Source organism: Ambystoma mexicanum, chromosome 6p (genome assembly GCF_040938575.1).
Source record: "Ambystoma mexicanum isolate Mex_15411 chromosome 6p, UKY_AmexF1_1, whole genome shotgun sequence".
NCBI lineage: Eukaryota > Metazoa > Chordata > Amphibia > Caudata > Ambystomatidae > Ambystoma > Ambystoma mexicanum.
This window is the reverse complement of record NC_090935.1, coordinates 1496225768-1496251647: the sequence shown is the minus strand read 5'-3', so window position 1 is coordinate 1496251647 and position 25880 is coordinate 1496225768. Positions and strand designations below refer to the sequence as shown.

Below are 25880 nucleotides of genomic sequence, written 5' to 3'. Positions count from 1 at the left end.
ACCAAAAAGTGCGTCATCCGCTTCGATATCCGTGGAGAAGCCATCGACCCCTTGAGTGTTGACCTCCTCGACGCCACATGTGTCGGATGCAATGTGCAAATCCTTCCAGACTGGTCTCGACTCTGACAGTATCAGCTGAGCTATGGTGGCTAGTACAGTGATGCACAGATTTGCTTGGTTGCGAAAGTCAGGATTTGCCTCAGACATACAATCCAGGCTTCTCAACATGCCCTTTGACGGCACGCATTTATTTGGAAACATAGCTGATGAGTGGAGAAGCTGCAAACGTCCAAGGCGGCAGCAAAATCCCTTGGAGCTGCAATAAAACAAACTCCAAACTGCCCCAAAGGTACGCCCTGGGGGCTAGGTCCTTTCACCATTACTCCACATTTAGAAAAGGCAGAGGACAGCCAGCTCAAAGAGGACAAAGACGGTTCCTTCGTGGTGGACGGGGAAGAAATACTAAGATCGCAACTGCAGCGGCTGCCTTACCTTCATTCACTGCGTCAGCTGCTCCAAAACCCTCACTGAGGTCTTCGTTCACAAGACTGCAGTAGGAGGCAGTTTGTCACAGCATCTGACAGAATAGCAGACTATTACTTCTGATCCTTGGGCATTGGAAACTGTTGCCCAATGTTACTGCCTACGTTTCCTGCAAAAACCTCAGTCATCCACCAGGGAACAACTATTTGAAGTTCCAGATACGTTCCTTATGCAGGAGATTTTTAATCCTGCTAGAGAAAGGTGCCATAGAACCGGTACCTGTAGCGGAGAGGAACAAGGGGTTGTACTCCCCATATTTTTTAATTCCCAAGAAGGACGGAGGATTGAGACCCATCTTGGGCTTAAGAGACTTGAACAAGTTCCTCAGGAAGGACAACTTCAAGGTGGTAACCCTTTCTCAGATCCTTCAGGCTCTCCAGCTTCAGGATTGGATGGTATCATTGGACCTCGAGGATGCTTACTTTCATGTGCCGAACCATCACAAGCACAGACAGTACCTGAGATTCGCTGTTGGCGGTTCTCATTATCAGATTCGGGTTCTGCCATTTGGGCTGACCTCCGCCGGAGGGCTTTCATCAAGCTAATGGTGGTGGTGGCAGCAAGCCTCAGGAGAGGTGGGATTCATGTCTACCCCTACCTGGACGATTGGCAGATCAGGGCCAGTTCCCAACAACATCTCAGCTACACCTATCACTCCCTCACAGGTTGGGCTTCTCCCTCAACTTCAAGATGTCCCACATGATACCATCACAAAGACTCCCAATTCATTGGAGCAGTCCTGGATGCATCCCTGGGAAAAGCCTTGCCACCACAGGTGAGGGCTCAAGACATTCTGCAGATGCTGACAAAATTCCAGAATACCTAACCTCTCCTAGCCTTTGACTTTCTGAGGTTGCTTGGTCTCATGGCATCCTGCATTTTTCTGGTGCCAGAGGCGCACCTGAGAATGAGATCTCTCCAGTGGGCTCTCAGGACCCAGTGGTCACAATTCTCAGGAAGGATGTCGGATCTCCTACAAATTCCAACAGGATCTCACTGGATCTTCAGTGGTGGGCCTGTCGGGAGAACATCTTGAAAGGAGAACATTTTTGGCAACCGTGGCCGGAGATTACAGTAGTGACGGACGCCACACTCACTGGGTGGGGAGCCCATACCAATGACCTTCACACTTTTTATTTTAGACATTTTGTACATAACGAAGCATCGCCATCTCTCTGATTTTGGTTGTGGTTACATGCTGGTACCCTGAATTCTTTAGCATTAGCGGTAGTCAGAATTCTAAAAAATATTGTGTTAGACATTTGTAAGAGAAGAACTTTGGACATGTGATATGTGCAGACTTGAAATCTGCCGGTGCAGGACGGAAAGGACCCAAAGACCGGTCTTCTCCGTCTATGTCCCAAGACTCTGGACCCTCCTCCCCATCAACATCAGACTTGCCCCCTCGCTTTTACAGTTCAGGAAGGACCTCATGACCCTCCTATTCAATGAATGGCTGCTCCCTAAAACCTAAATCGACACATCCTTCACTTCCCACCCTACCTGCGACTGGGTGATCTGCTACAATTTCTTTGTTCTGTTTCTATGATTCCTTCACCATGTTCTTCCCCCCCCAATAATTGTAAAGTGCTCTGTTGCTTCTCGAAGCTAGGTTGGCTCTCAGTAAATTCCTTAATAATAACTTAGCTTCTTTTTTCATGTGATATAATTAGATGATGTTCAATATGTATTGTGAAAGGTTTTGTCATTTTAAAACCATAGCACAAGGTGGTCATATTTCTTTTTTTTAAAGGAAACTCTGTTACCAGCAACAGGAAGACCACGACCCAGCAGGGCCAGGAGTTGCCCATTTTAGAGTAGTTTGCAAGCGTTGGAATCCAAACCAAATCTCTCCCTTTCCCTGGTTGTAAGTATGTAGTTGTGTGGAAGATTAAGGCCATTTATGTTTGCTGTTGCTGAAGGCGAAATGTTTAGATTGTGGTCCATACTATAGCATTAACACCCCGTTCCAAGGGCTGGAGGGGGTGGTGTAATGGCCCCGAGCGAAGCAAGGGCCTATAAAGAGGACACTGGGATGTTGCCCCCCTTCCAGCCAATGAAACAGGGTTTTAACACTATTAGCACCCCTGGTTACCAAAGTGGTAACCCGGGTGTTAAACAAAAACAAAAAAAAGTATTTTTGTTGAAAGAATGGGAAGCATGCCTTTCCGTTCATTGAAAGAAGATGCTGTGTCAGGATGGCCACCATGGTTATTGATGGCGGGGCTCCATACGGAGCCCCTCTTCCGTTTCCATGGCGGCCGCAAACAGAGGAGGTCAGTAGATGCGGTGGCAGGCACCGCCACGATCGGGTAAGTGGAGCTGGGATTGGGGGCTACGTTCATAAAAATGAAAAGGGAAGAGGGTGGGGAGAAGATGGTGGCCTGCAGCGGGGAGGCAGCCTGCGGGTTTGATGGAATGCAGGCTGAGATCAGATTTAAGCCCGCAATCAACAGAACCAGATTGGCTTCACCCCCTGCCCTGGGTGCCAATAGTGGCTAAAAACTAGTCGAGCCTTCTGGTTAAAGGCAGTTAGTAGTGAGATCATGTGCCAACAGTGGTCAGGGCCCTCTTCTGAACTAATCTTAACAATGTTCTGCCAACATTGTGTGCTTTTTGCCCCGTGTGTCCTGCAGCCCCAGGCCCTCCTTCCAGTCGGTGTCCCCTGCCTCCCCACCCCGCTCCCACTTCCTGATTCCCATCCCTCCCGCCTCCCAGCCCACCCACCACCCCCGTGATTGGTTGAGTGGCCAGCGCTCTTCAGGCCTAGTGAACGGCTTCACCGCCCGCTCGCTTCTTTGTAGCTGAGCGCGGGTGAGTGAATTTCATTGCAGGCATCCGTGTGCCTTTTGTGTGCTTTTTGCCCCGTGTGTCCTGCAGCCCCAGGCCCTCCTTCCAGTCGGTGTCCCCTGCCTCCCCACCCCGCTCCCACTTCCTGATTCCCATCTCTCCCGCCTCCCAGCCCGCCCACCACCCCCGTGATTGGTTGAGTGGCCAGCGCTCTTCAGGCCTAGTGAACGGCTTCACCGCCCGCTCGCTTCTTTGTAGCTGAGCGCGGGTGAGTGAATTTCATTGCAGGCATCCGTGTGCCTTTTGTGTGCTTTTTGCCCCGTGTGTTCTGCAGCCCCAGGCCCTCCTTCCAGTCGGTGTCCCCTGCCTCCCCACCCCGCTCCCACTGCCTCCCAGCCCGCCCACCACCCCCGTGATTGGTTGAGTGGGCAGCGCTCTTCAGGCCTAGTGAACGGCTTCACCGCCCGCTCGCTTCTTTGTAGCTGAGCGCGGGTGAGTGAATTTCATTGCAGGCATCCGTGTGCCTTTTGTGTGCTTTTTGCCCCGTGTGTCCTGCAGCCCCAGGCCCTCCTTCCAGTCGGTGTCCCCTGCCTCCCCACCCCGCTCCCACTTCCTGATTCCCATCCCTCCCGACTCCCAGTCCGCCCACCACCCCCGTGATTGGCTGAGTACCAAACGCCCTCCAGGCCGTGCCCTGATTGGCTAGAAGGCCCTGAGTCACCAGCCATTACAGACCTTCCCAGGGCAGCCCCCTGCGACTAAGGACCCTGGGACAAAGGACAGCTCATACAGAGACAGCTCCTAACCGTATCTGCAGGTATCCGCAGGAGAAGCAAGAAGCCAACAATAAGTATGTGTGGGAAGGGCAGGGCCTGAGGCAATCACTTCACGCCATACTACCCAACCACGCATCTAACAAAGCATTAACACTGTAATCCAATCATAGCTGTAGCATACTTGCACTTGGAAACTCTAATCTAAACATGTATGAGTAGACTTAAATGTGCGCCCAATAGCCTCCCTTGAAAGTTACATCTAGAAGTGTGCCCAATAGCCTGTCTGTGGAAAGCCACATTTAGAAGTGTGCTCAATAGCCACCATTGAAAGTGCACCATTTGCATTAGAAGTGTACCCAATTGCATTTAGAAGTTGCGCCCAATAGCCTCTCTGAGAAAGTTGAATTTAGAAGTGTACCCAATTGCATTTAGAAGCTGTGACCATTTGCATTAGAAGTGTACCCAATTACATTTAGAAGTTTCGCCCAATAGCCTCTCTGAGAAAGTTGAATTTAGAAGTGTACCCAATTGCATTTAGAAGCTGTGACCATTTGCATTAGAAGTGTACCCAATAGCATTTAGAAGCTGTGACCATTTGCATTAGAAGTGTACCCAATTGCATTTAGAAATCGCGCCCAATAGCCTCTCTGAGAAAGTTGAATTTTGAAGTGTACCCAATTGCATTTAGAAGCTGTGACCATTTGCATTAGAAGTGTACCCAATTGCCTTTAGAAGTTGCGCCCAATAGCCGCTCGGAGTAGTTGAATTTAGAAGTGTACCCAATTGCATTTAGAAGCTGTGACCATTTGCATTAGAAGTGTACCCAATTGCATTTAGAAATCGCGCCCAATAGCCTCTCTGAGAAAGTTGAATTTAAAAGTGTACCCAATTGCATTTAAAAGCTGTGACCATTTGCATTAGAAGTGTACCCAATTGCATTTAGAAGCTTTGACCATTTGCATTAGAAGTGTACCCAATTGCATTTAGAACCTGTGACCATTTGCATTAGAAGTGTACCCAATTGCATTTAGAAATCACGCCCAATAGCCTCTCTGAGAAAGTTGAATTTAAAAGTGTACCCAATTGCATTTAGAAGCTGTGACCATTTGCATTATAAGTGTACCCAATTGCATTTAGAAGCTGTGACCATTTGCATTAGAAGTGTACCCAATTGCATTTAGAACCTGTGACCATTTGCATTAGAAGTGTACCCAATTGCATTTAGAAATCACGCCCAATAGCCTCTCTGAGAAAGTTGAATTTAAAAGTGTACCCAATTGCATTTAGAAGCTGTGACCATTTGCATTAGAAATGTACCCAATTGCATTTAGAAGCTGTGACCATTTGCATTAGAAGTGTACCCAATTGCATTTAGAAGTTGCGCCCATTAGCCTCTCTGAGAAAGTTGAATTTAGAATTGTACCCAATAGCATTTAGAACCTAGGACCATTTGCATTAGAAGTGTACCCAATCGCATTTAGAAGCTGTGACCAACTGCATCTAGAACTGTTCCCAATTGCATTTAGAAGTTACGCCCAATAGCCTCTTTGAGAAAAGTGGAATTTAGAAGTGTACCCAATTGCATTCTAGAAGCTGCGCCCAACAGCCTCTCTGAGAAAAGTTGAATCTAGAAGAGTCCCCAATTGCATTTAGAAGCTGTGACCATTTGCATTTAGAAGTGTACCCAATTGTTTTAGAAGCTGCGCCCAACAGCCTCTCTGAAAGTTGAATTAGAATGTTCCCAATTGCATCTAGAAGTGTCCAACAGCCTCTCTGAAAGTTGAATTAGAATGTTCCCAATTGCATCTAGAAGGGTACCCAATTGCACTTAGAAGTTGTGACCAATAGTCTCTCTTGTAGCAGAGGGGATGAGCGTGAAGTGGGGATGAGTCTGAAGAGGGGATGAATGTGAAGTGGGGATGAGTGTGAAGTGCGTAGAGGATTAATGCGGTTGACGGATGAGTGCTGAGGGCCCATGAGTGTGGATGGCCGATGAGTGTGGAGATCGGAGGAGTGTGGAGAGCAAACGAGTGTGGAGAGCGGTCGAATTGTAGAATTGCATGACATCCGTATTATGCCTTGGAATGCATGGATCCTTTGAAAGAGCATACTTCATATCACACCCCACGCTTACACTCTCCTTACTCCACCACTCAACTAGAACACAGAGATACTATGACACCATTCGGTATAACTGTTCTCATATCAACATCTGCCGCTCACTCCCCATCACTCTAAGTATTCATTGCTGGTCTCGCACCCCCAGCCAGGCGTTCTCCTCAGGCCTAACGCTGCCACTCTCGGTCTGGATAATTCCGGCCAGATCGAACACATACTCTTGACCTCTCAGCCACCACACCTACCGCTGGGAAGCAGCTACCACAGAAATTCCGCACCAGCTGCTCACATACTGGATGCGCACACGCACCTTTGGGCTCTCTCGACTCCCTCTACTGACCAGAACTTCGGTTCCCAAGGGCGTTCAACCTACCAGCACCATCAGACCATACCAATGGTATATAAGGCGCTATATAAGTGCAAAATGACATAACATAACATCTAATGTTATAATGTACAGGCTATTCCAATGAAAATCTTAGAAACTACACCTACATAAGGTATTTCTTAATTTAGCGAAGCTGGCAACTGCAGGGAGCTTTTCCATCTGGTAAGGGCCCGCGAGCCAAGGTGATAACTTGGTGCCATTACTGACCTCTAAAAGCACCCCAGCAGCACGTCCTGGGTTCTAATGGACTGTCAAAAACGTTTTCATTTCTTAAAAGGACACTCTAGGGAAAACTAACCATTCAGAATTGTTGCCATGGAAACCATTGAAAGACACTCAAACTAGACCTTGCTCTTTCCATGGCGGTTTGAATTGAGCAAGGATGTTGGAGGTCGTGCTTAGGCACCTGCAAGTGCACTGGTGGGTTGGGTGTTAATGTAACATGTTACTAGGACCCAAAAACCTGGGGCTTTTGGCTCCTGCTTATAGCCATGGCCATCTTAAGGATTTTTGATTTTGGGGCCCAGGGCAGACACACCTTCGAGTCCCACCTCAAACTAAAACAATTAAGCGATCCACAATCTCTGGTCATGCAATAAGCAAAGGTACTCCCTTAAAGTCCCTTTGCCCTGTTCGTACCTACTGGAATCAGAATAATAAACAAGTGGCATTTCATGGGCAACATTAGCAGGTCTTGGCCTAGGTACTTGTTTTAGCATGGGTACAGGGCACCGTTTAACAAAAGCAGCCACAGGGAAGATAAACTGACCGTAGTATAAATTCAAGACACAGATCAGCAGCTGTATGGAAAAGGAAAACCTACTCCGGCAGAGACACATTACTCGGATAAGCAAACGCATACAATATAAAAATGCTCAAGCACAGGTACAGGCGACAGATCAGAAGCAACGAGAAAGGCACACCTAGGTAGCGGATACATATTAGAAGCTGCCAGTAAAGTGCACATATCAAGATTGAGACTGAAATTAGAAGAGGGTCATGGTTTTCAAGTGGTATGCTGTTAGTGAGCAGATAAATTACTTTGTGGTGTGTGAGATATAAACGGTCGCTTTTAATATATATGAATATATATGAAGCAACACTATAACCAAAACTATTTTTTTGTAAGCATACACTTAGCACTAAATGACTGTAAGGGGCTGATCATTTTTAAATATTTTGGGACTGTTGAACGTAACCGGCTAATTGAGGTGCCCACTTTAAGATATGAAGCTGGAATTTGAGCCCAGTTTGCAATTTCTGCACTTGACCAAACTTTTATTGCATTTTACCGCTTTAAATACACCCAAAACACAGACTTGTGGACTGTTCCAATTATGTTCAGACTAACATTTGAAATTGTACAGAAAGGCAGAGCTTTTTGTGACAAATAAACAGATGTGAAAGTAAGCTTGGCACAGGCCAGCGGTTATTGGGTTTGCTCTTTTCTGTGTAGGACCATTCCATTCAAATGGTCGATAAAAAGAAAAGAGCAGGCAAAAGCCTAAACAATTTGACCAGAATGTGAGGGGGTAAATATTTTCACAGAAGACTGTGCAGTACTATACTGTGAGGTACTATCACTTGTGCATCATCAAAGTATCGTCTGGCGGTAAAGCCAGTATATGAGCCTCACTCTTAGGTCCCACCATCTTAATAAATGTGGCTACCTAATCGCCTCATCCGACTAACACTTATTCCTCTTCATTGGGGGGTGCCTCCCAATTTTGACAACCCTCTTCAAGCAGAATAGGGCTCTAGAAGTGCACCATGCTAATGTTATGTTCACTTTTTTATAGCTAGTGCAATCTACTGCACCTGTTACTATCCCCAATGTGTATATACACATACACTAAAGTTTATCAATCTCAGACATAGGAAAGGCCAAGTTGGCCTTGTGTACTGTGATTCCCCCCCCCTTCAGTTAATTGCTCTTTCCACTGTTTTATTGAATGATTCATGATGTAATTTTTGCTCCCACTGTTATTTGATGTTGTTATCTTGTATTTTGTTGTTCCATTGTACAGCGCCTTGGTGTAAAGCGCTCTATAAATAAATAAATGAATCAATCAATCTGGCATAATAACAAAGGTCTCGGTAACAGGTGCTCAGCACACTGAGTAATCGTAAGAACCTTAGTGACACCCGCATTTATCAATAAGCATTTCAACTTTTGCGAATTATAAATATATTTTCACAAAAACTTAAACATGCTACAGGAGTTGTACTATAGTAAACACACAAATTGCAGTACAGTGAACACAGCAAGCATTACATGATACATTGATCTGAATGGCATGCACTTGTCAAAAACAACTAGGCATCAGGTTGGTACCCTTAACAGTGAACTGTAACATGTGTTTTTGATATTTTTTTAAATGGGCGAAGTCGTCTTTGCATCAGTCTGCCATGTGGGGCCTCTCCAAGGTGGAGGTACCATGAAGGTACTTATGATGCCATTCCCAGTGGTGCGATACAAATGTACGCATGCGACGTATTTTTGCTGGCCGTTGAAAATCCCCATCAATATTTTAGTACGAGAAATTCTTCAAAATGTCACCTTACCTCCTTTTTGTACGGTGCAAGATCACTGTCAGGTGTTGATGCGCAGACACCCGTTTGTTTGCTTTTTTGTACTGTGCAGAGTGTTATGAACTTGATTGCAAAGGATTCTTTTCGTGTACACATTTGGAGATCTTTAGAATGCACTCATGCATGTGAACCGAACTTTATTATACGTGATGCGAAAGCTGACATTGCTTGGCTGCCAGGTTGAGGTGAGATGTGCTGCTGCAAGGTCCGTTCCGTCATCTCTTTGCTCTCAGGGAGTAGCTCTGGCTCCCCGAATATCCTATATACCTTTTAGCTCATGCTTGCCAACTCAGCGAGTTGTGAGATCGCCTCTGGGACAATTGTGTGCAACATGCAAGATACTGTGTGAAATTCCTATAGAGCTGTCTTGAAAAGTTCATCGTAAGAGTAGGACACATTTGACTAACCGCTATTTAGAAGTCGGATGTATCTGGCATGAATTGCTATATGCAAACGTAATATTGTCAAATGTATTGAACTGCGATATTCATGGAACCTGCACCAAGCACTGCCAATGCTAGTGTCACCAAGTTAAACATGGAATCCTACCTACTCGCCTCTTCCACGAAAATCTTGACTGCACATAACCTTACCACAAAGGACGTAGAGCCTGCAGCTACAATCACTTATAGCAGGGAATTTAGAGCAGTGTCCACTAACCATCACCCACCACTCCCTAAACACCCTTCGCCCTTTAACCTCTGAAATAATACTGGACACCACCAGCGTGATTGTCTATCACCCTATAATGCAATGTTCGGACTGCCACTATTGGAAACCCAGAGCCATGCAGCATTGCACTTTGAGAGCCTACGACCATACTAAAGCAAATCGCATACAACGGGCAAACCCCAAACTTGTTCACTGATCGTGTGGTTCCCACACCACCATCACACTGTTTGTGTTAAGGCAAGGTATTGGCAGAACGTGGTATGCTTCCATCACTTTCACATAACTTTATGAATAAAATGTTTGTGTGACTTTTATTTATTCCTGTGTTGAATTACAATACTCAAATATTGAATATTTTCCTTTCCAACAGGATGGAACTATTACCCCAGCACAACGGGATGAAGTAATTCTATGGCTGGTAAAACTGAAATACCAGTTTGGCATTTATCCAGAAACGCTTGCCTTGGCGATTTGTCTTTTGGACCGGTTTTTAACAACAGTAAAGGTAAACAATTGTATAATTACACAAGGGGCCGCACATTTTTTTGAATCATATACAGGACCTTAACTAATCCTCCCCACAGACGTTTTTTAGGAGTGTTTTTCAGCCCAGTTACTACCCTCACCAGATTCCACACAGCATTCTGGTGTACAAGCTCTGTGATCTTGCACGAGACGTGCCCAGAGGCAGACACAGTGCCTTGTAGAACATATGAGATGAGGCTGTGAAGACAGACGGCCTGTCCTGTAGACTACTATTTACCATCTCCTGACACACTGCCTGGCAATTCTGCACTGCCACACAGCAAGACTAGCAAGCTCCCACTACAGCCACATAATAGGAACACTAATGGTCTCTATCACAATTCTATTGAAGGATTGCACGCCCAAGAGGTCGTGGTTATTTGTGTATGTCTACCTTCACTCAAGCTGGATGCAGAATAGGAATTTGATGCACATTACTTCCTCCTGATGAAAGTTCTGTATATACGACTGTTCGGAACTGAAACATGTCGAGACTAGATGTTTCTGTACAGTGACAGAGCCATAATATTGACATTAATTGTAAAGTTACTAATTACTGCAATCAATGATTTATCATTTCCTGCCTTTTTTTCTAAGCTCCTATTGAAGGTTAGCCATTTAATGGCTATATGACAACAATTCTTTTTGATGACAGATGTTTTGAATTGATGTTTAATAATTAATTCTTGTTTTATGAATGTCTTAAGTAATTAAAAATACATTTTTTCATTATAAAATGTTTCACCTTTGACCTGTCCTTTTTAAGTTCTATTTTTCTACTCCTAAAGTCTATTCCTTCCCGGAACAGATAGAACTGACACTATTAGCAGGTGCTAACAGAGTGTCAACTGGGTTTCCTTCCATATCTCTATATAAATAAAAGTTTCAAACATCCCTTGCAAATGGTACTCACCCTTCATAAAATCTACTCGACTATGCGAGTGGGCGAAAAGAAATGTAAAGGGCTGCATAAAGGGAAACACATAGATATGATAATAAAAAAGCTCTGAAAAAGTCTGGCCAGCTGTCTCCTGAACATGCTAATATATAATGCAATCATAATTATAAAGCACATTGAGCCCTGGATGCTTACTATGGTGTATGGTAGTGCAGTAGATCTGTAGATGTAGCAACTGGATGGAACTACTGATGACTACTTTGCGTAAACATCTAGTTGGCCTCGTGTATTCATAATGTAAGAGGAAAGAAAGTAGGAGAATACACAGAGCGGATGGTGTAGCAAGCAAAGAACTGGGCAAACTAGGTGTAATATTGTAGTTTGTGTTCATCTCGCTTTCAGGGTAGCTGGTATAAAGCAAAAGGCTGATTCAATAGAAAGTCAATGGGGGTCATTATGACCCTGGTGGTAGCAGTGCTGGCAAATACCGGCACTGCTGCCACCGGACTCTGAATTTCCCCGCGCCCAGGAATCAGCAATTACCGGACATTATAGCCCGGTGGAAAATATTACTCCCCATTCCCATTTGAGTCCCATTGGACTCAATGTGGATGGGGAGGCCGGATGCACCGGCACCATTCATGAATGGTCCCGGTGCCTCCATCGAGTTCTGTGCGCGGTTGCCGTTCCGCCCGCCAGTACAGACCTGGCAGGCTGAAAGGCACCGCTCGCAGAACTCGTAGTTTGCCGGTATGGAAACAACGGTACCGGGAAGATTACCAGTACTGTTGTTTCTGGACTGCCACTTATAATGAGGCCCATTGAGTATGGTAATAGCTCATGGGTCGAGCAGCAATTGCACAGATGCATGCAACTAGCAATTTAAAGAACTAGGTTTGCCATTAAAAGCATTTGATCCTGTGATCATGTACACAAAAGTACTTCACTTGTCATTATGCTGCATCTTCATCACCAAAATTCAATATGAGATTTAGATACACCAACCTAATATTTACTGTAATGCATGGAGGCAATGCAGTGTTTTTACAGTGTCAATACTACAAGTATGCTTTATGCAACAAATTACATTTTTAGGAATGGAATTGCATGGCGGTCTTTTAAAAATATATAAAGTTAACACATACTGATCTTTGCCAGCCAGGATATAGTTGTCTTAATAAAAGTATCACTAAAACTATCAACCCGAATAATTCTGGTTTGCAATCATTTGAAAAAGAAAAATGCTATTTTTGCCTAGCACTCCCACACAGACCTTTGGCACTTGAGTGAAGGAGATTAGTGCTGCACTTTCTCTCCATTAGCACTTGAAGTAAACCGAGAAAAGAGAGCACTGAGGGCAAGAGAGGAATGCAGGGCTAGCTGTGCTTTGATTGAACATGGAAACTTAAATAGCAAGCTTTGCTGCACAAGTGTCGATTTGATTAGCAAACCTACAGAATTGCATAGCAAATTGCTATGCAACACTGCTTATTTTATGCCTTGTTAAAGGCACGAGCGGACGGTTTTCAGTGCCCATAACTCCCGGTATGGCCCTCGGGACAGATTTATAAAGCTATAGTATTAGTATTGCCCCACTCATATATTTTTCAGTGCACTCCAATTAGTGCTTCTACTGTCTATTCTGTCTTCCTTGTTTTGTGTGTAATTGGTGCATAATAGAGCTCAGATGCCTTAGGGCTTTGGCGCTTTACAAATGTAAAAACAAATTACAAAAATAAACATGATCAGGGACATTTGCCTATGCTTTTCCCCCAGTTCCCCTAATTAACAGGATGGTTCACAAGATGCATCAAGAACAGGTCACACTAAACCTGGTGGCACCAATGTGGGCTTCACAGCCATGGTTCTCTCATCTCATGTGAATGTCACTCGTCCCACCGAGGAAACTGCCTTGCCCATACGACATGCTATCACAGGAACAAGGGAAAATACTACACCCATGCCTTCCAAATGCTCAATTTAGCAGCTTGGCTCATGAAGTCATAGTTTGGGCACCACCGACTACCTCAAAGATGTATGGAAATTCTTAGAGAGGCACAGAAACCTAACACCAGACATTGTTACTCCAATAAATTGAAACATTTTGTCATTTGGTGCAATACAAAGAACATCAACCCTAGTGACTGTTCACCTAAACATATCGTCCTTTATCTAACACACCTAATAGATTCAGGACTTGTTTTCAACTCACTAAAAGTCTGTGATAATCATGGTTCAGGTGATAAGCTTGAAATAATTTAATGTCAGGGCGCTCAACACACCCAATATAAGAGTCCAAATATTTAAAGAACTAAAGAGATTACACATACGAGTGGCGGCTCTACAAGAGACACATTTTTGGAACGAAGACCCTCATAGACTCAAGCATGGAGACTTTCTAGTCAAAGTGCACACATCTACCGGTTCTATGAAAGCAAGGGTAACATTACTGTTTCATAAAGCCACCCCATTTAAAAGGCAAGAATATAAAATAGAAGGGACTTATGTTATGGTGAGGGACACCCTTGGAGCAAAAGCTCTTATAGTAGCTTCATTTTATGTGCCAAATACTGCACAGGAAGTCTTCATGATAAGCTTCCTTAGGGAACTAGGTTCTTTTGCATTTGGGGTTATTATAATAATGGGGGACATGAATTTGGTCATAAATAGGGAATTAGAGCCTCACAAACTACATGTGTGTGTGCCCCATACACTATCGCATGCACAGTAAGAAGGAGCACAATGCCTGAGGGATTGTGCTTCCGCGGACGGGACATGAGACTTGGTGCCACCTTGCTTGCTTGCAGATATAAAACCTGATGGTTGTATTGTTAGTGACCACACAAACTACATTCCCTTGTAGGTGGAAGCGAATGGATGTCGGAGCCCAGAGCACTGCCCCCAGCTCCAGGACTTTGATATGCAAGGACTTCTCTTCTTCCGACCATAGTCCTCTGGCGTGAAGGTCACTGGTGTAGGTCCTTTCTTGGACCCATCAGTAGTAACCATGACCTGATGTCTCCCTGTGTGAGGTTGGTGCCTACCCACCACCATCGAAGGGCAACTTGGAAAGAACCCATCAGGAACAACTTATTAAAGGCCAGCAACTTGATACCAGCAGGTACCGAGAAACAACTGGACAACCCTAATGCGAAGCCAGCAGTGCTGTATTAAAAGGATACAAGAAGACCTCATGCCTAGGAGGGATTTCACTGTCCGTACTGAGGCGACGTGCCGCTGTGACAGTGAATGCATCTTGGATGGAATGGCTTGGATTCTGTTAGCAGCGAGGTAGCTGTGCAAGAGACTTTGTTCAACTGCGCTTCCAGGAATAACATCTGTTGGGAATGAGTCATGAAAGATTTGCTGTAGCTGATGGACAATCACAACAAGGAGAGACGGGTCACAGTGGCCTCTGTGTGCTTTGGGTCAGGTGGAAAGTGGAGTGCCCTGACCAACCAGACAATGTGGTACAAATAGATATAGGTAACCGACCTCCGGGGATGAGCTGCAGTTGGAGCCATGCATTCTTTAAACACCCTTGGGTTCAGACTTAAATTGGTAGTGAAGTCCTGCCACAGTGAATTTTAGGAACTTCCTGTGGCGGTAACTGATTGGGACGTGGAGACGTGGAACTATGTGTCCTTCAAGTCGAGGGATGATGAGAAACCCCATGCTTTTAATTGACTGATGTGTTGCTGCATGACCATCTGAAAGCTTTTGGACCAAATTAATTTGTTTAGAAAATGAAGATCTAATGTAGGTCTCCAGCAGCTCGACTTTTACTCACAAGAAAGTAGCGAAGTAAACACCCTGACACACTGTGTGAGCGGAAAACATTCTATTGCTCCTTTTACAAGCAGAGCGCGGACTTCGCATTGCAGTGTGCAATGCTGTTTCTCCACTTTTGTGGAGTGGTGGGTGATTTTCTTTGTAAACTCCAGAATATGTCTGTTGTTTTAGTGAGAGCACCCATTTGTCTGTGGTAATCATTTGGCCGTTGGTGAAAGCTGGAAAGGCACCCTTCCACTGGAGTGCAGAAGTAGAGGGTGGGGGGGGGGGGGTTCAGTCTCATGGTCGGCTCTGTTTGGTAGGTTGGCTGAGAGGACCTCTAGCATCATTGGTTACCGCTGTAGGATTGGTAGGGACCTAGCTTTGAAGGAGTCACCAGAGGTGGTAGTGTTCGTTCTGTATGTTTGAGAATGATAGGCCAGTCGATAGTCACGTCCCAACCTGGTGAACCTGATATTCACGTGCCGACCTGGGGAACTAGGACTTGATGGGCTGGAAGTACTGGTATGGCCGTTGCTGCAGTAGGGTGCCCAAGCATTGGGCAGTATTGGTGTCCGTCTTGATGGCATGAAGGGTATCGTCCACGTTCTTCCCAAAGAGGTCCTCGCCATTAAAGGGCATATCTATGATCTTGTTTTGGACGTCTGGTCGGAAATTCATGAGTAAAGGCCACCCTTGCGACACAGTAAAAAAACATTCCTCATCTGGTGAAAACCAGTATCAGCAATGTCAATTGCCACCTTCATGGTGCGGTCAAATGCAGCCTCGCCCTCAAGTAGCAATGCAAAGGCTTCCTCCATCTTTTCGTCAGTTAATAAATCAAGGATGGGATCTGTTGGGACAGTTTTTTGGAAAGTCTAACTAAGGGCTTAGAAAACCCATTTAACTGAGACAGTACAATAATCCACTCTTAGTATAAGGCTGTACCACCTGAGTATGGGGTAGCATAGACAGAGCAGCTAGGCTTATTTTAGGACGGAGAGAGGGTTGTAGGAATACATGGAACCTGTGATATACCAAACATTCAATAGAAGCACTTGCAACCAGAAGTATTCTAAACAATAAAGGTTTATTATTAATACAAATAGGCCAAGTTAGGTATTGGGGTAAGTACTGGTGATAGTCATAAACACATTTATAAAAAAAATAACACAGTGCAAGTACACAGACCAAAGCATAGACCATGTTCAGAAAACGAACAGTGACTCTAGGGATGTCAGACTTTCTCAAACACATATAGTATAGGACACACCTATTCATGGAGAGTAAAACCACAAGTTACTTTTAGATTACTTTACAGTAAGTCAAGGGTAGTAGACCCTGTCAGTCATACAGTGATACTCGGTTAAGGAATCGCATAATCAACCAAACCTGTTACCAGGGTACTTTTCTGAATAGTGGAACTCGGGTCAAATGGACAGTATATACCTATAGCTGCTTTTATGATAACGCACAGTTATACTAGGTGATTAATACCTTTTGCTGTAATATATAATTACAGGTGCTTTTCGGATCCGTGGAACATAGACTAAGGTGAGCAATAACTTTCTAACTTATTTTAGGATGGCCCAAGGTAGACCAAGGTAAGTAAAACCTATATACATTTTAAAGGAGCTACCAGCAACTTAAAGGCATGTATGAACCTAAGACTGTTTTAGTAGCTGTATTAAACAGACCATGAAAAGCAAAACCCAGTTGCAGAATTTACACACTAATATTCTGAAAGAAATGCAAGTGAAGCCAACGGCAATACTTTTGGGAAGAGGCACAAACAATTCACAGGTGAGTCAAATATCCTTTCATATACTTTTCACAATGGCACGACACACATTAAGATAAGTAAGAACAAGTGTAGCTGCTCACTCTCCGAGTTAGTTACCAACAAACTCTTTCACAAGTAAGTACTTTTCAAATACTTGTTGTTCTTTTCAAGACCGAATCCTTTAATTATCCAGTCCTTCCCTAGTCTATTGCATAAGTGCACTCAGAGGCCGAAGAGGAACCCTAGTGGTCTAGGTGCCAGCTGTAGGCAGGGTGAGATAGGGTTCTATTGCAGCAAAAATTGGAGTTCCTGTGGAAGACTGTTCAAGTAAGTAAGTAGTTTACTTTTAAAGTTAGTTAGGGTCCAGGGACATCTGAGAAGACACCCTAGGCGGATTCCAGCAGTGGGCCTGGGTGAACTGGGTGAGAGGACTCCCAATCACAAGAAACCCTGCAAAGCTTTACAGAAATCACAAAGGCTTAAGGTAGGTAAATACCCCAACCAACACAGTACCCCAGCACGGAAGAAGAGTTGCAGCAGGGGAGACTTCAGGACCTGCAGCCAAATACCTGGTCGATGGATTCCTTTGACATGAAGATGGAAGATGGATTTTGCAGCATGGATCAATGGGGAAGGCTCCAGACAAGAGTTTATTGACGGCTGGATGCGGCTCTGTGGCGTTGGCGCCCTTTTCAGGAGCCAGGAGAAGACTGAATATCGCCAATTGGATTTGTTTCACTAATCTGGCCCAGCACTCTGGTGAGGGGACTTCAAGGACTGGAATTGCGTCTCTGCAGGTGGAGCAGGATGCCACACGTTTCGGCTCGATTCAGAGGTCCCAGTGTATTGGGGTATTGCAGCCCTGCAAGGTCGCAGCAAGGCGTGGGATGGCTCATTATGCAGGTCTTCTTGAGTCTATTGGATCCCACCAGACTCTGGGTCGGGGTGTCATTCTCAGAGTCCCCAGGTTACTTGATGGGAAGGGTAACCGCAGGCTCCCATTACACAGCAGGCTCTCCGGTCTCTGGAAATCATCTCGGCCGTGGTTTCTTCATCTTCCTCTTCGGATTCAGGTCCAGTGATCAGACTTTTTATGCATGAACCAAGCCAATCAAACAGACATACAACATTCAAACTTATGGGGGTTGGCAGTCCTTTCAGGACAACCAGCCTCCCAGTTTGAACTGGATTCTCGCAGGCAGGAAGACCACGGGCTGCAGAGTTTTGGCTCCGCCCTTGCTTCCTACGTACACAGACACTCTGGAGCCTGGGCGGGCTTGACCGAGGTCTCCCGCTTTAGATAAAAATCACACAAAGGACTTTCCTGCCCTGGAGGGCAGGTGAAAACCCAAGAAGGGACAAGAAGCGTGAAAATGGCAAAAAATAAGACTGGCCATTTTGGTAAAATGGGCACCCATGTGTGCCTTTACCGCAGCTGCAAAAACAGCCCGCGGTAAAGGTGCACTGAATTTGTAAAAAGGTTCAGTGCCACCAGCCATTTAAGGTAAACATGTCCCTGTAACAGAATTGTTATTGTGCTAGTGAGAAAAGGGATACATTGTATCTCTCCAACATTCCACATAAGGTGGGGTGTGCTGGTTTTCACCACAAAATGTAGAACGGATATAAATATCCTTTCTACCCTTGGGAACTGTAGTTCTTACAAGGTTAGCTAGAGAAACTAAAAGGGAGCCAAAGGTAAAAGTTGTCAAAGAGAACATTAAAAGGACACTATAGATAGTCTTACAAATGACACCCATAAAAAGAGTAAAAGGATCTTTGGCAAAAGGTTACCACTCTCTGAGGTCTAGGGACAAATAATCTACCAGCCCAGCAAAATGTTCTGGAGTTATCACAAGTGAGGTAGATTTAGCACAAAGGTTAAAATCTTACCCAACACACCCCAGGTCAGTGGATGTAGACACAGGTCGTTCAGGCAAAGGAGTGGCATGAGGTAGCTGAGCAGGAGGCAAGATGGAATGGTAGTGTTCCTCTTCTGATAAAACCCTTCGGGCGCCTGAAAAATCAGCATCAGTCACGTGTTCCAAAATGTCCTCTGGAGGCCAGAGTGATCGACCAGGCATTGATGTAGGAACATAGGGCTTCAGAGTGAAGATCGGCAGTTTGTGTCTCTTAGGAGGCCCCAGCATAGCAAGGAAAGTTTGTGGGTGCCGTCGACAGGATAGTCAGCGTGAGAGTGCATAGTCATTGACTTGTTCGCAAGGTTTTAACTTCCGTGGCTGATTGCGGTACATACAAAATGGTTGCTTCATGTTTTGTTAGAGAATGTAGTTCTATATCTGTGTTTTCTGTTGGCAATGCAGCTATGTGTGGTATGGATTGAATATTGGGGTGGAAGGGGTTGCATACTGTGCATACACCCATGTTGTTCAGTCAGTGCATCTTATTCCAGGATTGAATTGAATGGTGGAATGTGGAAGGTGTGACTTGTTCCGGGATGGTCACTGTTCCATGGAGAGCCCATGAAAGCAGGTTGTTAGCCCATGGAGAAGAAGGAACCCATTTATTTGACGTTATACTAAGCAAATTCATAGAATCTAATGGTGCTGTTACCACAAAGACCTTCTCCTACCTGTTGATCCCTTCAATGGCGGATAAGTCAGTCTGAATTATTTCTATTACATCATTGGTTACATTACACAAAATACTGGAGTACATTTTTTCACAAGACCCCAATACCATGTAGACCACTCTGCCTCACTAGGGATGACCCATGCTCTCTCCCAACGCTACTGGTATGCGTATCTCTGTAACAAGCAACCACACTCATTTCTTATGTACTTTTACCCTCAGTGTCTTGCCTGTGTTATTTGACTTTAATGTAACTAGTGCAGAGATGCCTATTGGCTAGGAACGCTCTACACATACTAAACATATAGCAAACATACATTAATGAAGTTTGTGTATACCAATTTCATGTGTTTGTTATGTTGCACTAGTATCTCTTGTAGAACGTGTTCATTCGCCACTGGAGTGACCTCTTGGCTCGAAAACACTGCAGATGGGACTGAGGTAACATATTCTGAACACAAGAACAGATAGGTTTTCAATGTTTTATCCGAAAGGTTGAGTAATCTACAATCCTCCTAATACTTTAGTCCGGGAGTTGCAGAGTTTCGGGCCAGTGTAGAAAAAGCACAGCCACACACCTCGAAAGTCTGAACTGGGACAGCAGTGCAACGTTATTAGGTGATCGGAGAGTTCTCAGCAGGGGTTGTCTCTTAATCTTTTACTTTAACCACAAAGGTGCAACATTGTGGAGAACTCTGTGCAACATAGAGAGGAGGCTATTGTGCAGAGTTTTGTGATTATTTCTAAGCTCCTCGGGGCCCATGCTAGGGCCTGAACGACTCTTGTTGGATTCAATTGCTTGGATTTCCCCAGTACAGTATTATCTGAAGCGTGTATACTAGGCATTGTACCTTATTTAGGATGTCTTTTGTAAACCCACGTTCTTTCGTTTTCCCTATTGGTTAAAAAGATAGTCCTTTTATTCAAGTTACTTAGAAGCATATGTAATTCAAACATAAGCTGTAAAAACCTTCATGCCCTATTTAGCCATGTTGGGCAAGATTATGTGCAATATCCTTTGGAAGACTACAGCAACCTTCACCTCCCGCAAAATAGGAACCCAACCTTTGGTATAAGTCTGTACTACACAGGTTGGTAGTGTGGCTGAGCAGCCCGGCTTATCTCAAGAGGGGTCAATGTGAGCATTAGGGTTGTCACACAGAGTTTCTCAGTGACAGTTATTCAAATAAACATTTACCCTCAAGGTTTCTTGATTAAACCATTATTAATTTAACAGTCACTTACATAAGCCTTCTTCCGAAGAGAGCACAACATGTAACAATTATAATACACTTCAAAACTCACTCTTAGTTTCTCTAAATAAGATGATACCCATTGGGAATGGCACACATATACACTTCCTACACCCTTAGGTGACTTAAATAGCTAGGACACTGTGGACAAAGATTTATCACTGGCATGTTTAGAGCAATACAGAGTTTGGTGCAAAGGTTAGATTGCAAATAAAACAAAGGTTAACAAATAATTCATAAACAGGTAAGTACTTTTTAAACCTTCCAATGTCAAGTAAATGTAACCCTTTCCTGAGGGAAAGGTAAAGGCATAGAGTCAGCGGTAAGAAAAGTCTCGCAGGGAGCTAGGACAGCCACTGTTAGTTCAGCAAAGTCTAGGGGAGCTGAAGATCTTCTTTGCAGACAAGTAAAAGTCTTCCACAATGTTTTTAGAAACGTTTGTAGAAATAAGATTCACTTGAAGGGCAACAAGGTGGGATGCTTGTGAGGGGCAAACTGTAAGCAACTCTGCAAGGTTAACCAAGACAAGTCTCAACTGAGAACAAGTAAGGCACAAGAGGTAAGTCCTCTTAACTTTACAGTACCTTTGGTTAGAAGAAATGGTTCCAGCTGGCTTCTGCTCTTGTACAATTCTGCAGATCCTTTGGTTTGTGGGCCTCAGCCGTGGGGGCAAGAGGGAGGACGCCTGTGGACTCCTGCACTGCAATGGGAAGGTCAGCGGCAGCAATGGGCAAACTTCAATTCAGCAGCACTTTGCGGTTTCAGCTCCTCGCGTCTGACAGCAACTAGCAACACTGCGGTTCTGGGATACCACTTCAGACTTTCCTCGCATCTGGGGTCCAGCACTCTGTTGAGGTGGCTCAGGTTGGTCAGTCCTGCTTCAGAGAAGTCCGGAGGATCTTCTTGGCGCTCGGGTCTGACTTAAAAGCGATTCACTCGATTTGGTGTCCCTCTCCCTGGCGCTTCGGTTCTAGCAGCAGTGGAAGTACAGCCAGCTCTGAGAGGATGTCCAAACGAGTACACTTTGGGGTTGATTGGTCCCATCAACCCAAAGGGAGAAGTCGTCCTTGCAAGGCTTCTCTTGTCGAAACGAATTTGGAGCTTCAGCACAGCAGCAGGGCTTCACTGGGTAAACCACCAGTCCAGGAGTTGCAGCATGCCTCTCTTCCAATTTCTTCTTCGGATTCCTTCGTCCAGCGTCGACTCTGCCTTCCAAGCCAAAAAGTCTCGCCTTTTAAGCAGGTTTCTCCCATTCATTCCAGCCTAGCTGTCGATCTCACAGCAGGGTGGCTGTCCTCCAAACACAGCCAGCCGGCCAATCACCTTTGGGTGCATTCCTGTAACCAAGGGGATTAAGCACAGGGAGTTTCGGGCACCTCCCTCACTTCCTGCCCCTGCCAGACATACTGGAGCCAGAGGCAGGCTTCACTCGTGAATCCCACCAAAGACAAAACTAACAAAGGGACCAAACCTGGTTTGGCACGCAGAGTAAATATCAAGAAGGACCTTTCCAATAAGAAATGGTGATAAAAGAAGACCAGGGCCATTTTGACAAAATGGGCACCCATGGGTGCCTTACTGCAGCTGCGAACGCAGCCCGCGGTAAAAACACACAATGGTAGTAAAAAGTAAACTGCTGCCACCAGCCATTAATTGTAGAAAGGGTAACGTAAAAATTTTACATGAGAAACTAGACAAAGGGGATACTAAGTAACCCCTCAAGCACCCTATGGTAAGATAGTGTGTGCTGGGTCTAGAAAGTTACAAATTGTAAGAAAAGTAAATTTCACTTCACTGCTCTTGGAAACAGTAGTTTCACCAAGAAAAGGTATTTCAACCTTTGGGAAATCTAAGAGACTTTCCTGTGCCACTGCACTGATGGTGCTGTGTGTCACAATGCAAAGATGATGCCTATGGAGTTTGCCAGACCAAACTCAAAAGGAACACAGAGTATAAATCACAGAAAAAATACATGAGTGGGAAAAAGGTCTCACTCTCTTCAGGTTAGAAATTAAAAGTCCTAAAGTCCAGCAAAAAGAGCTCGGGTTCTCCAAGGTAGAAGGTAAATAGCACATTTGTTTAATTGATCTCAAGTGGATGTCTATGGGAATGATTCCTGCCATGTGCTGTGTCATATACAGGTTTTGGTCACTCTCTAGTCCTGGTCCAAATTTATTATGAATTTCAAACCCGCAGTCTCCCTCTTTGTATGCAATTATTCCAATATGGGGAAACTGGGCCTGGTATTCAGAGATGATTGTGCAGATTGAGCAGCACAATGTCCCCAATGTGTTTAATCAATTCTTTTAATGTTAATGCACTTGGAGAATGAGAATGTGTTAACATACACCTAACAAAACATGTGTCCCTTTATCATAAAGTTCTTATATGTCATCAGAAGAGTGAAAGAATGCATGTTGTGCAAATGTTATATAATTTTTATTTTATTTTTATGAAATGGATAAATACGTTAGCCTTACATAAAATAATATTAACAATACATAATAAATCAGAGAAGCAGGCTGCTGTGACCACACCTTATTACGGCGCCAGAAAAAATAGGCTGAATCCGAACGAAATTGTGTGATGGGGGAGTTTAATTACATTGTCCTATAGATTACACGTGTTTCGGCATGGTGCCTTTATCAAATCAGGGCGTATCTAGGTGCAACAAATCATAGATGAAAATAATACATACGCAATCAGATCACCATATTCCATGACACATTGAAATCGCAATGAGAAGGCAAATGGAGCAAACATTCTATCAAGTATACCATGGAAGAGAGAAAACCAGCAATTGGCAAATTACCCGTATGCATTTCCATTTGAGTTCAAAAAATCACAGAGAAAGGGTGGGGGGGAAAAGGGAACGATGAGAAGGTGTGAAAAAATCAAAAATGCATGAAAGAAAATAGAGAATTAGTGAGTGAATGTGAATATTCAAACTGGTGCTAAATGTGCAGTAAGTGAAAGATGCTTTCTTACCCAACAATGCATACGGGTAATATGCCAATTAAAATTATTTCGGGCCGCTCCCTCCGATCCCTTGTACCTAAGGGGTCAGTTAAAACCTGACTCGTTGGTACAACGAGTCAGAAAGAGGGCGGGCATACCACTAGCTTCTTCAGAAGCACCCCCCGATAAAGAAAGCAAGAGAATATATGCTCTCGGGAGTAAGGTGGCATCCACATCAGCATATCAGGCACGCATTGCTAACACTACCACTCTGTTAGCAAGCTATAACTGCCACTAGTGGGACCAAGTAGCTGCTTTAATAGCCTCTGCACCTGAATCGCTAAAGGGACAATTGTCCCAAATCGCATCAGACGGTAGATCTGGATGCATACTTAAAACAAACTTCGATGCTGCAGACAATGCAGGAAGATTAATAGCAGAAGGCACAGTGATAAAACGCCATGCTTGGCTAAAACAGTCCGGGTTCAAGCCCGAGACCCAGGCTACCCTCATAGACATGCCAGTAGAGCCAAACGTCCTATTTGGGAGAGCAGTAGAAGAGGCATTAAAGACGGCTTAAAATCCTTACGATCCAGAAATACAGGCCGTTGTCACAACAGACGCCTCCCTGGCAGGGTGGGGTGCTCACCACCGTCACCACACAGCTCTGGGTCTCTGGTCTCACACAGTGGATCACAATCGCATAAATCTGCTAGAAGTTCTGGCAGTCTTCAGAGCGCTTCGGGCATTCAAACCTCTTGTATCCAACCTGTCAGTGCAGATCCTAACAGACAGCACAACGGCAATGTTTTATTTAAACAAACAGGAGGGCACTCATTCGCCAAATCTGTCCAAGCTTGCCCAGAAAATTTGGAAATGGGCACTCAGACGGAAGATTTACCTGGCATCCCAACATTTTCCAGGGGATCTCAATTCATTAGCGGACGCTCTGAGCAGAGATCACCTCCCAGAGGAACACGAATGGCGGCTACACGAAGAAGTCGTAGAGGATCTCTTCTCTAAGTGGGGTTTCCCCCACTATAGACCTATCGCCACAGAAGAAAACGGACAATGCCCAGACTTCGCATCCAGGTTCCCCCAGCCAGGCTCCAAGGGGAACGCTCTATGGAGGAATTGGTCAGGGATGTTTGCCTACGCTTTTCCACCAACCCCTCTGATGAGGAAGGTGGTGAACAAAATACACAGGTAATCGATGACGCTCATCCTAGTTGCTCCTATGTGGGCGAGACAACCATGGTTTCCACACCCATGCAAACTGGCGGTGTGCAACCCCATCAGACTCCTGTGCTGGTACAACCTACTCTCCCAGCACGAAGGACAAACAGTGCATCCTCAACCCAACTCGTTGAACTTGGCAGCATGGCTCCTGAAGTCATAGAGTTCGCCATCTCAATTTACCACAGAGATGTATGGATATCTTAAAGGAATCAAGAAAACCTAACACAAGGCACTGTTACTTTGATAAGTGGAAAAGATTCATTATTTGGTGCCAGAATAAACAAATCAACACAATCGATTGTACTCCTTCCAATATTGTCACCTACATGCTCTACTTACTGGATGCAGGGTTGGTATTTAATTCACTCAAGGTACACCTGGCGGCGCTGTCAGCCTACACCACCTCCCATAACAAGGTGTCATGGTGGAAAGTACTAGTTGTCAAAGCCTTTATGGAAGGGGTGAAGAGACTCCACCCTCCAATTTCTAACCCGCCACCAGGATGGGATCTTAATGTGGTGCTTGCTAAACTCATGGGACCTCCCTTTGAACCCATGCATAAAGCAAGTCTCAAACACCTGACCTATAAAACTGCCTTCTTAGTAGCCATTACATCCATAAGAAGGGTGAGTGAAATTCAAGCTCTGTCAGTGCAGGATCCTTTCTTTGCTGTCCATAAGGATAAACTGGTTTTACGCACTCACCCTAGGTTCTCACCTCACCTCAGTTCCTTTCAAAATGCCCTGTTAACCAGTCCATTGAGCTACCAGCCTTTTTCCAAGAACACAAAAGCTCTGCTGAGGTGAAACTCCAAACACTAGATGTGAGGAGAGCGGTCCTCTACTACGTAGACAAGACCAGACCGCTAAGAAAGACAGATCAACTGTTTGTCTCCATAGCTACAGGCAGAGAAGGACATTGCGTCTCTAAAGGTGCCATCTCTAAATGGATAGTCAAATATATGCATCTATGTTACTCCCTT

General features: G+C 44.8%; 1 protein-coding gene across 1 annotated transcript in view; it reads left to right on the top strand.

Annotated features, from left to right (window-relative positions):
- CCNI (cyclin I) overlaps positions 1–25880 on the top strand; it is a 560313-nt gene that overhangs the window by 204429 nt on the left and 330004 nt on the right. Inside the window, exon 3 of the mRNA XM_069626334.1 lies at positions 10250–10384. Coding sequence (XP_069482435.1) covers positions 10250–10384 — 135 coding nt within the window. The remainder of the gene's footprint in view (positions 1–10249; positions 10385–25880) is intronic.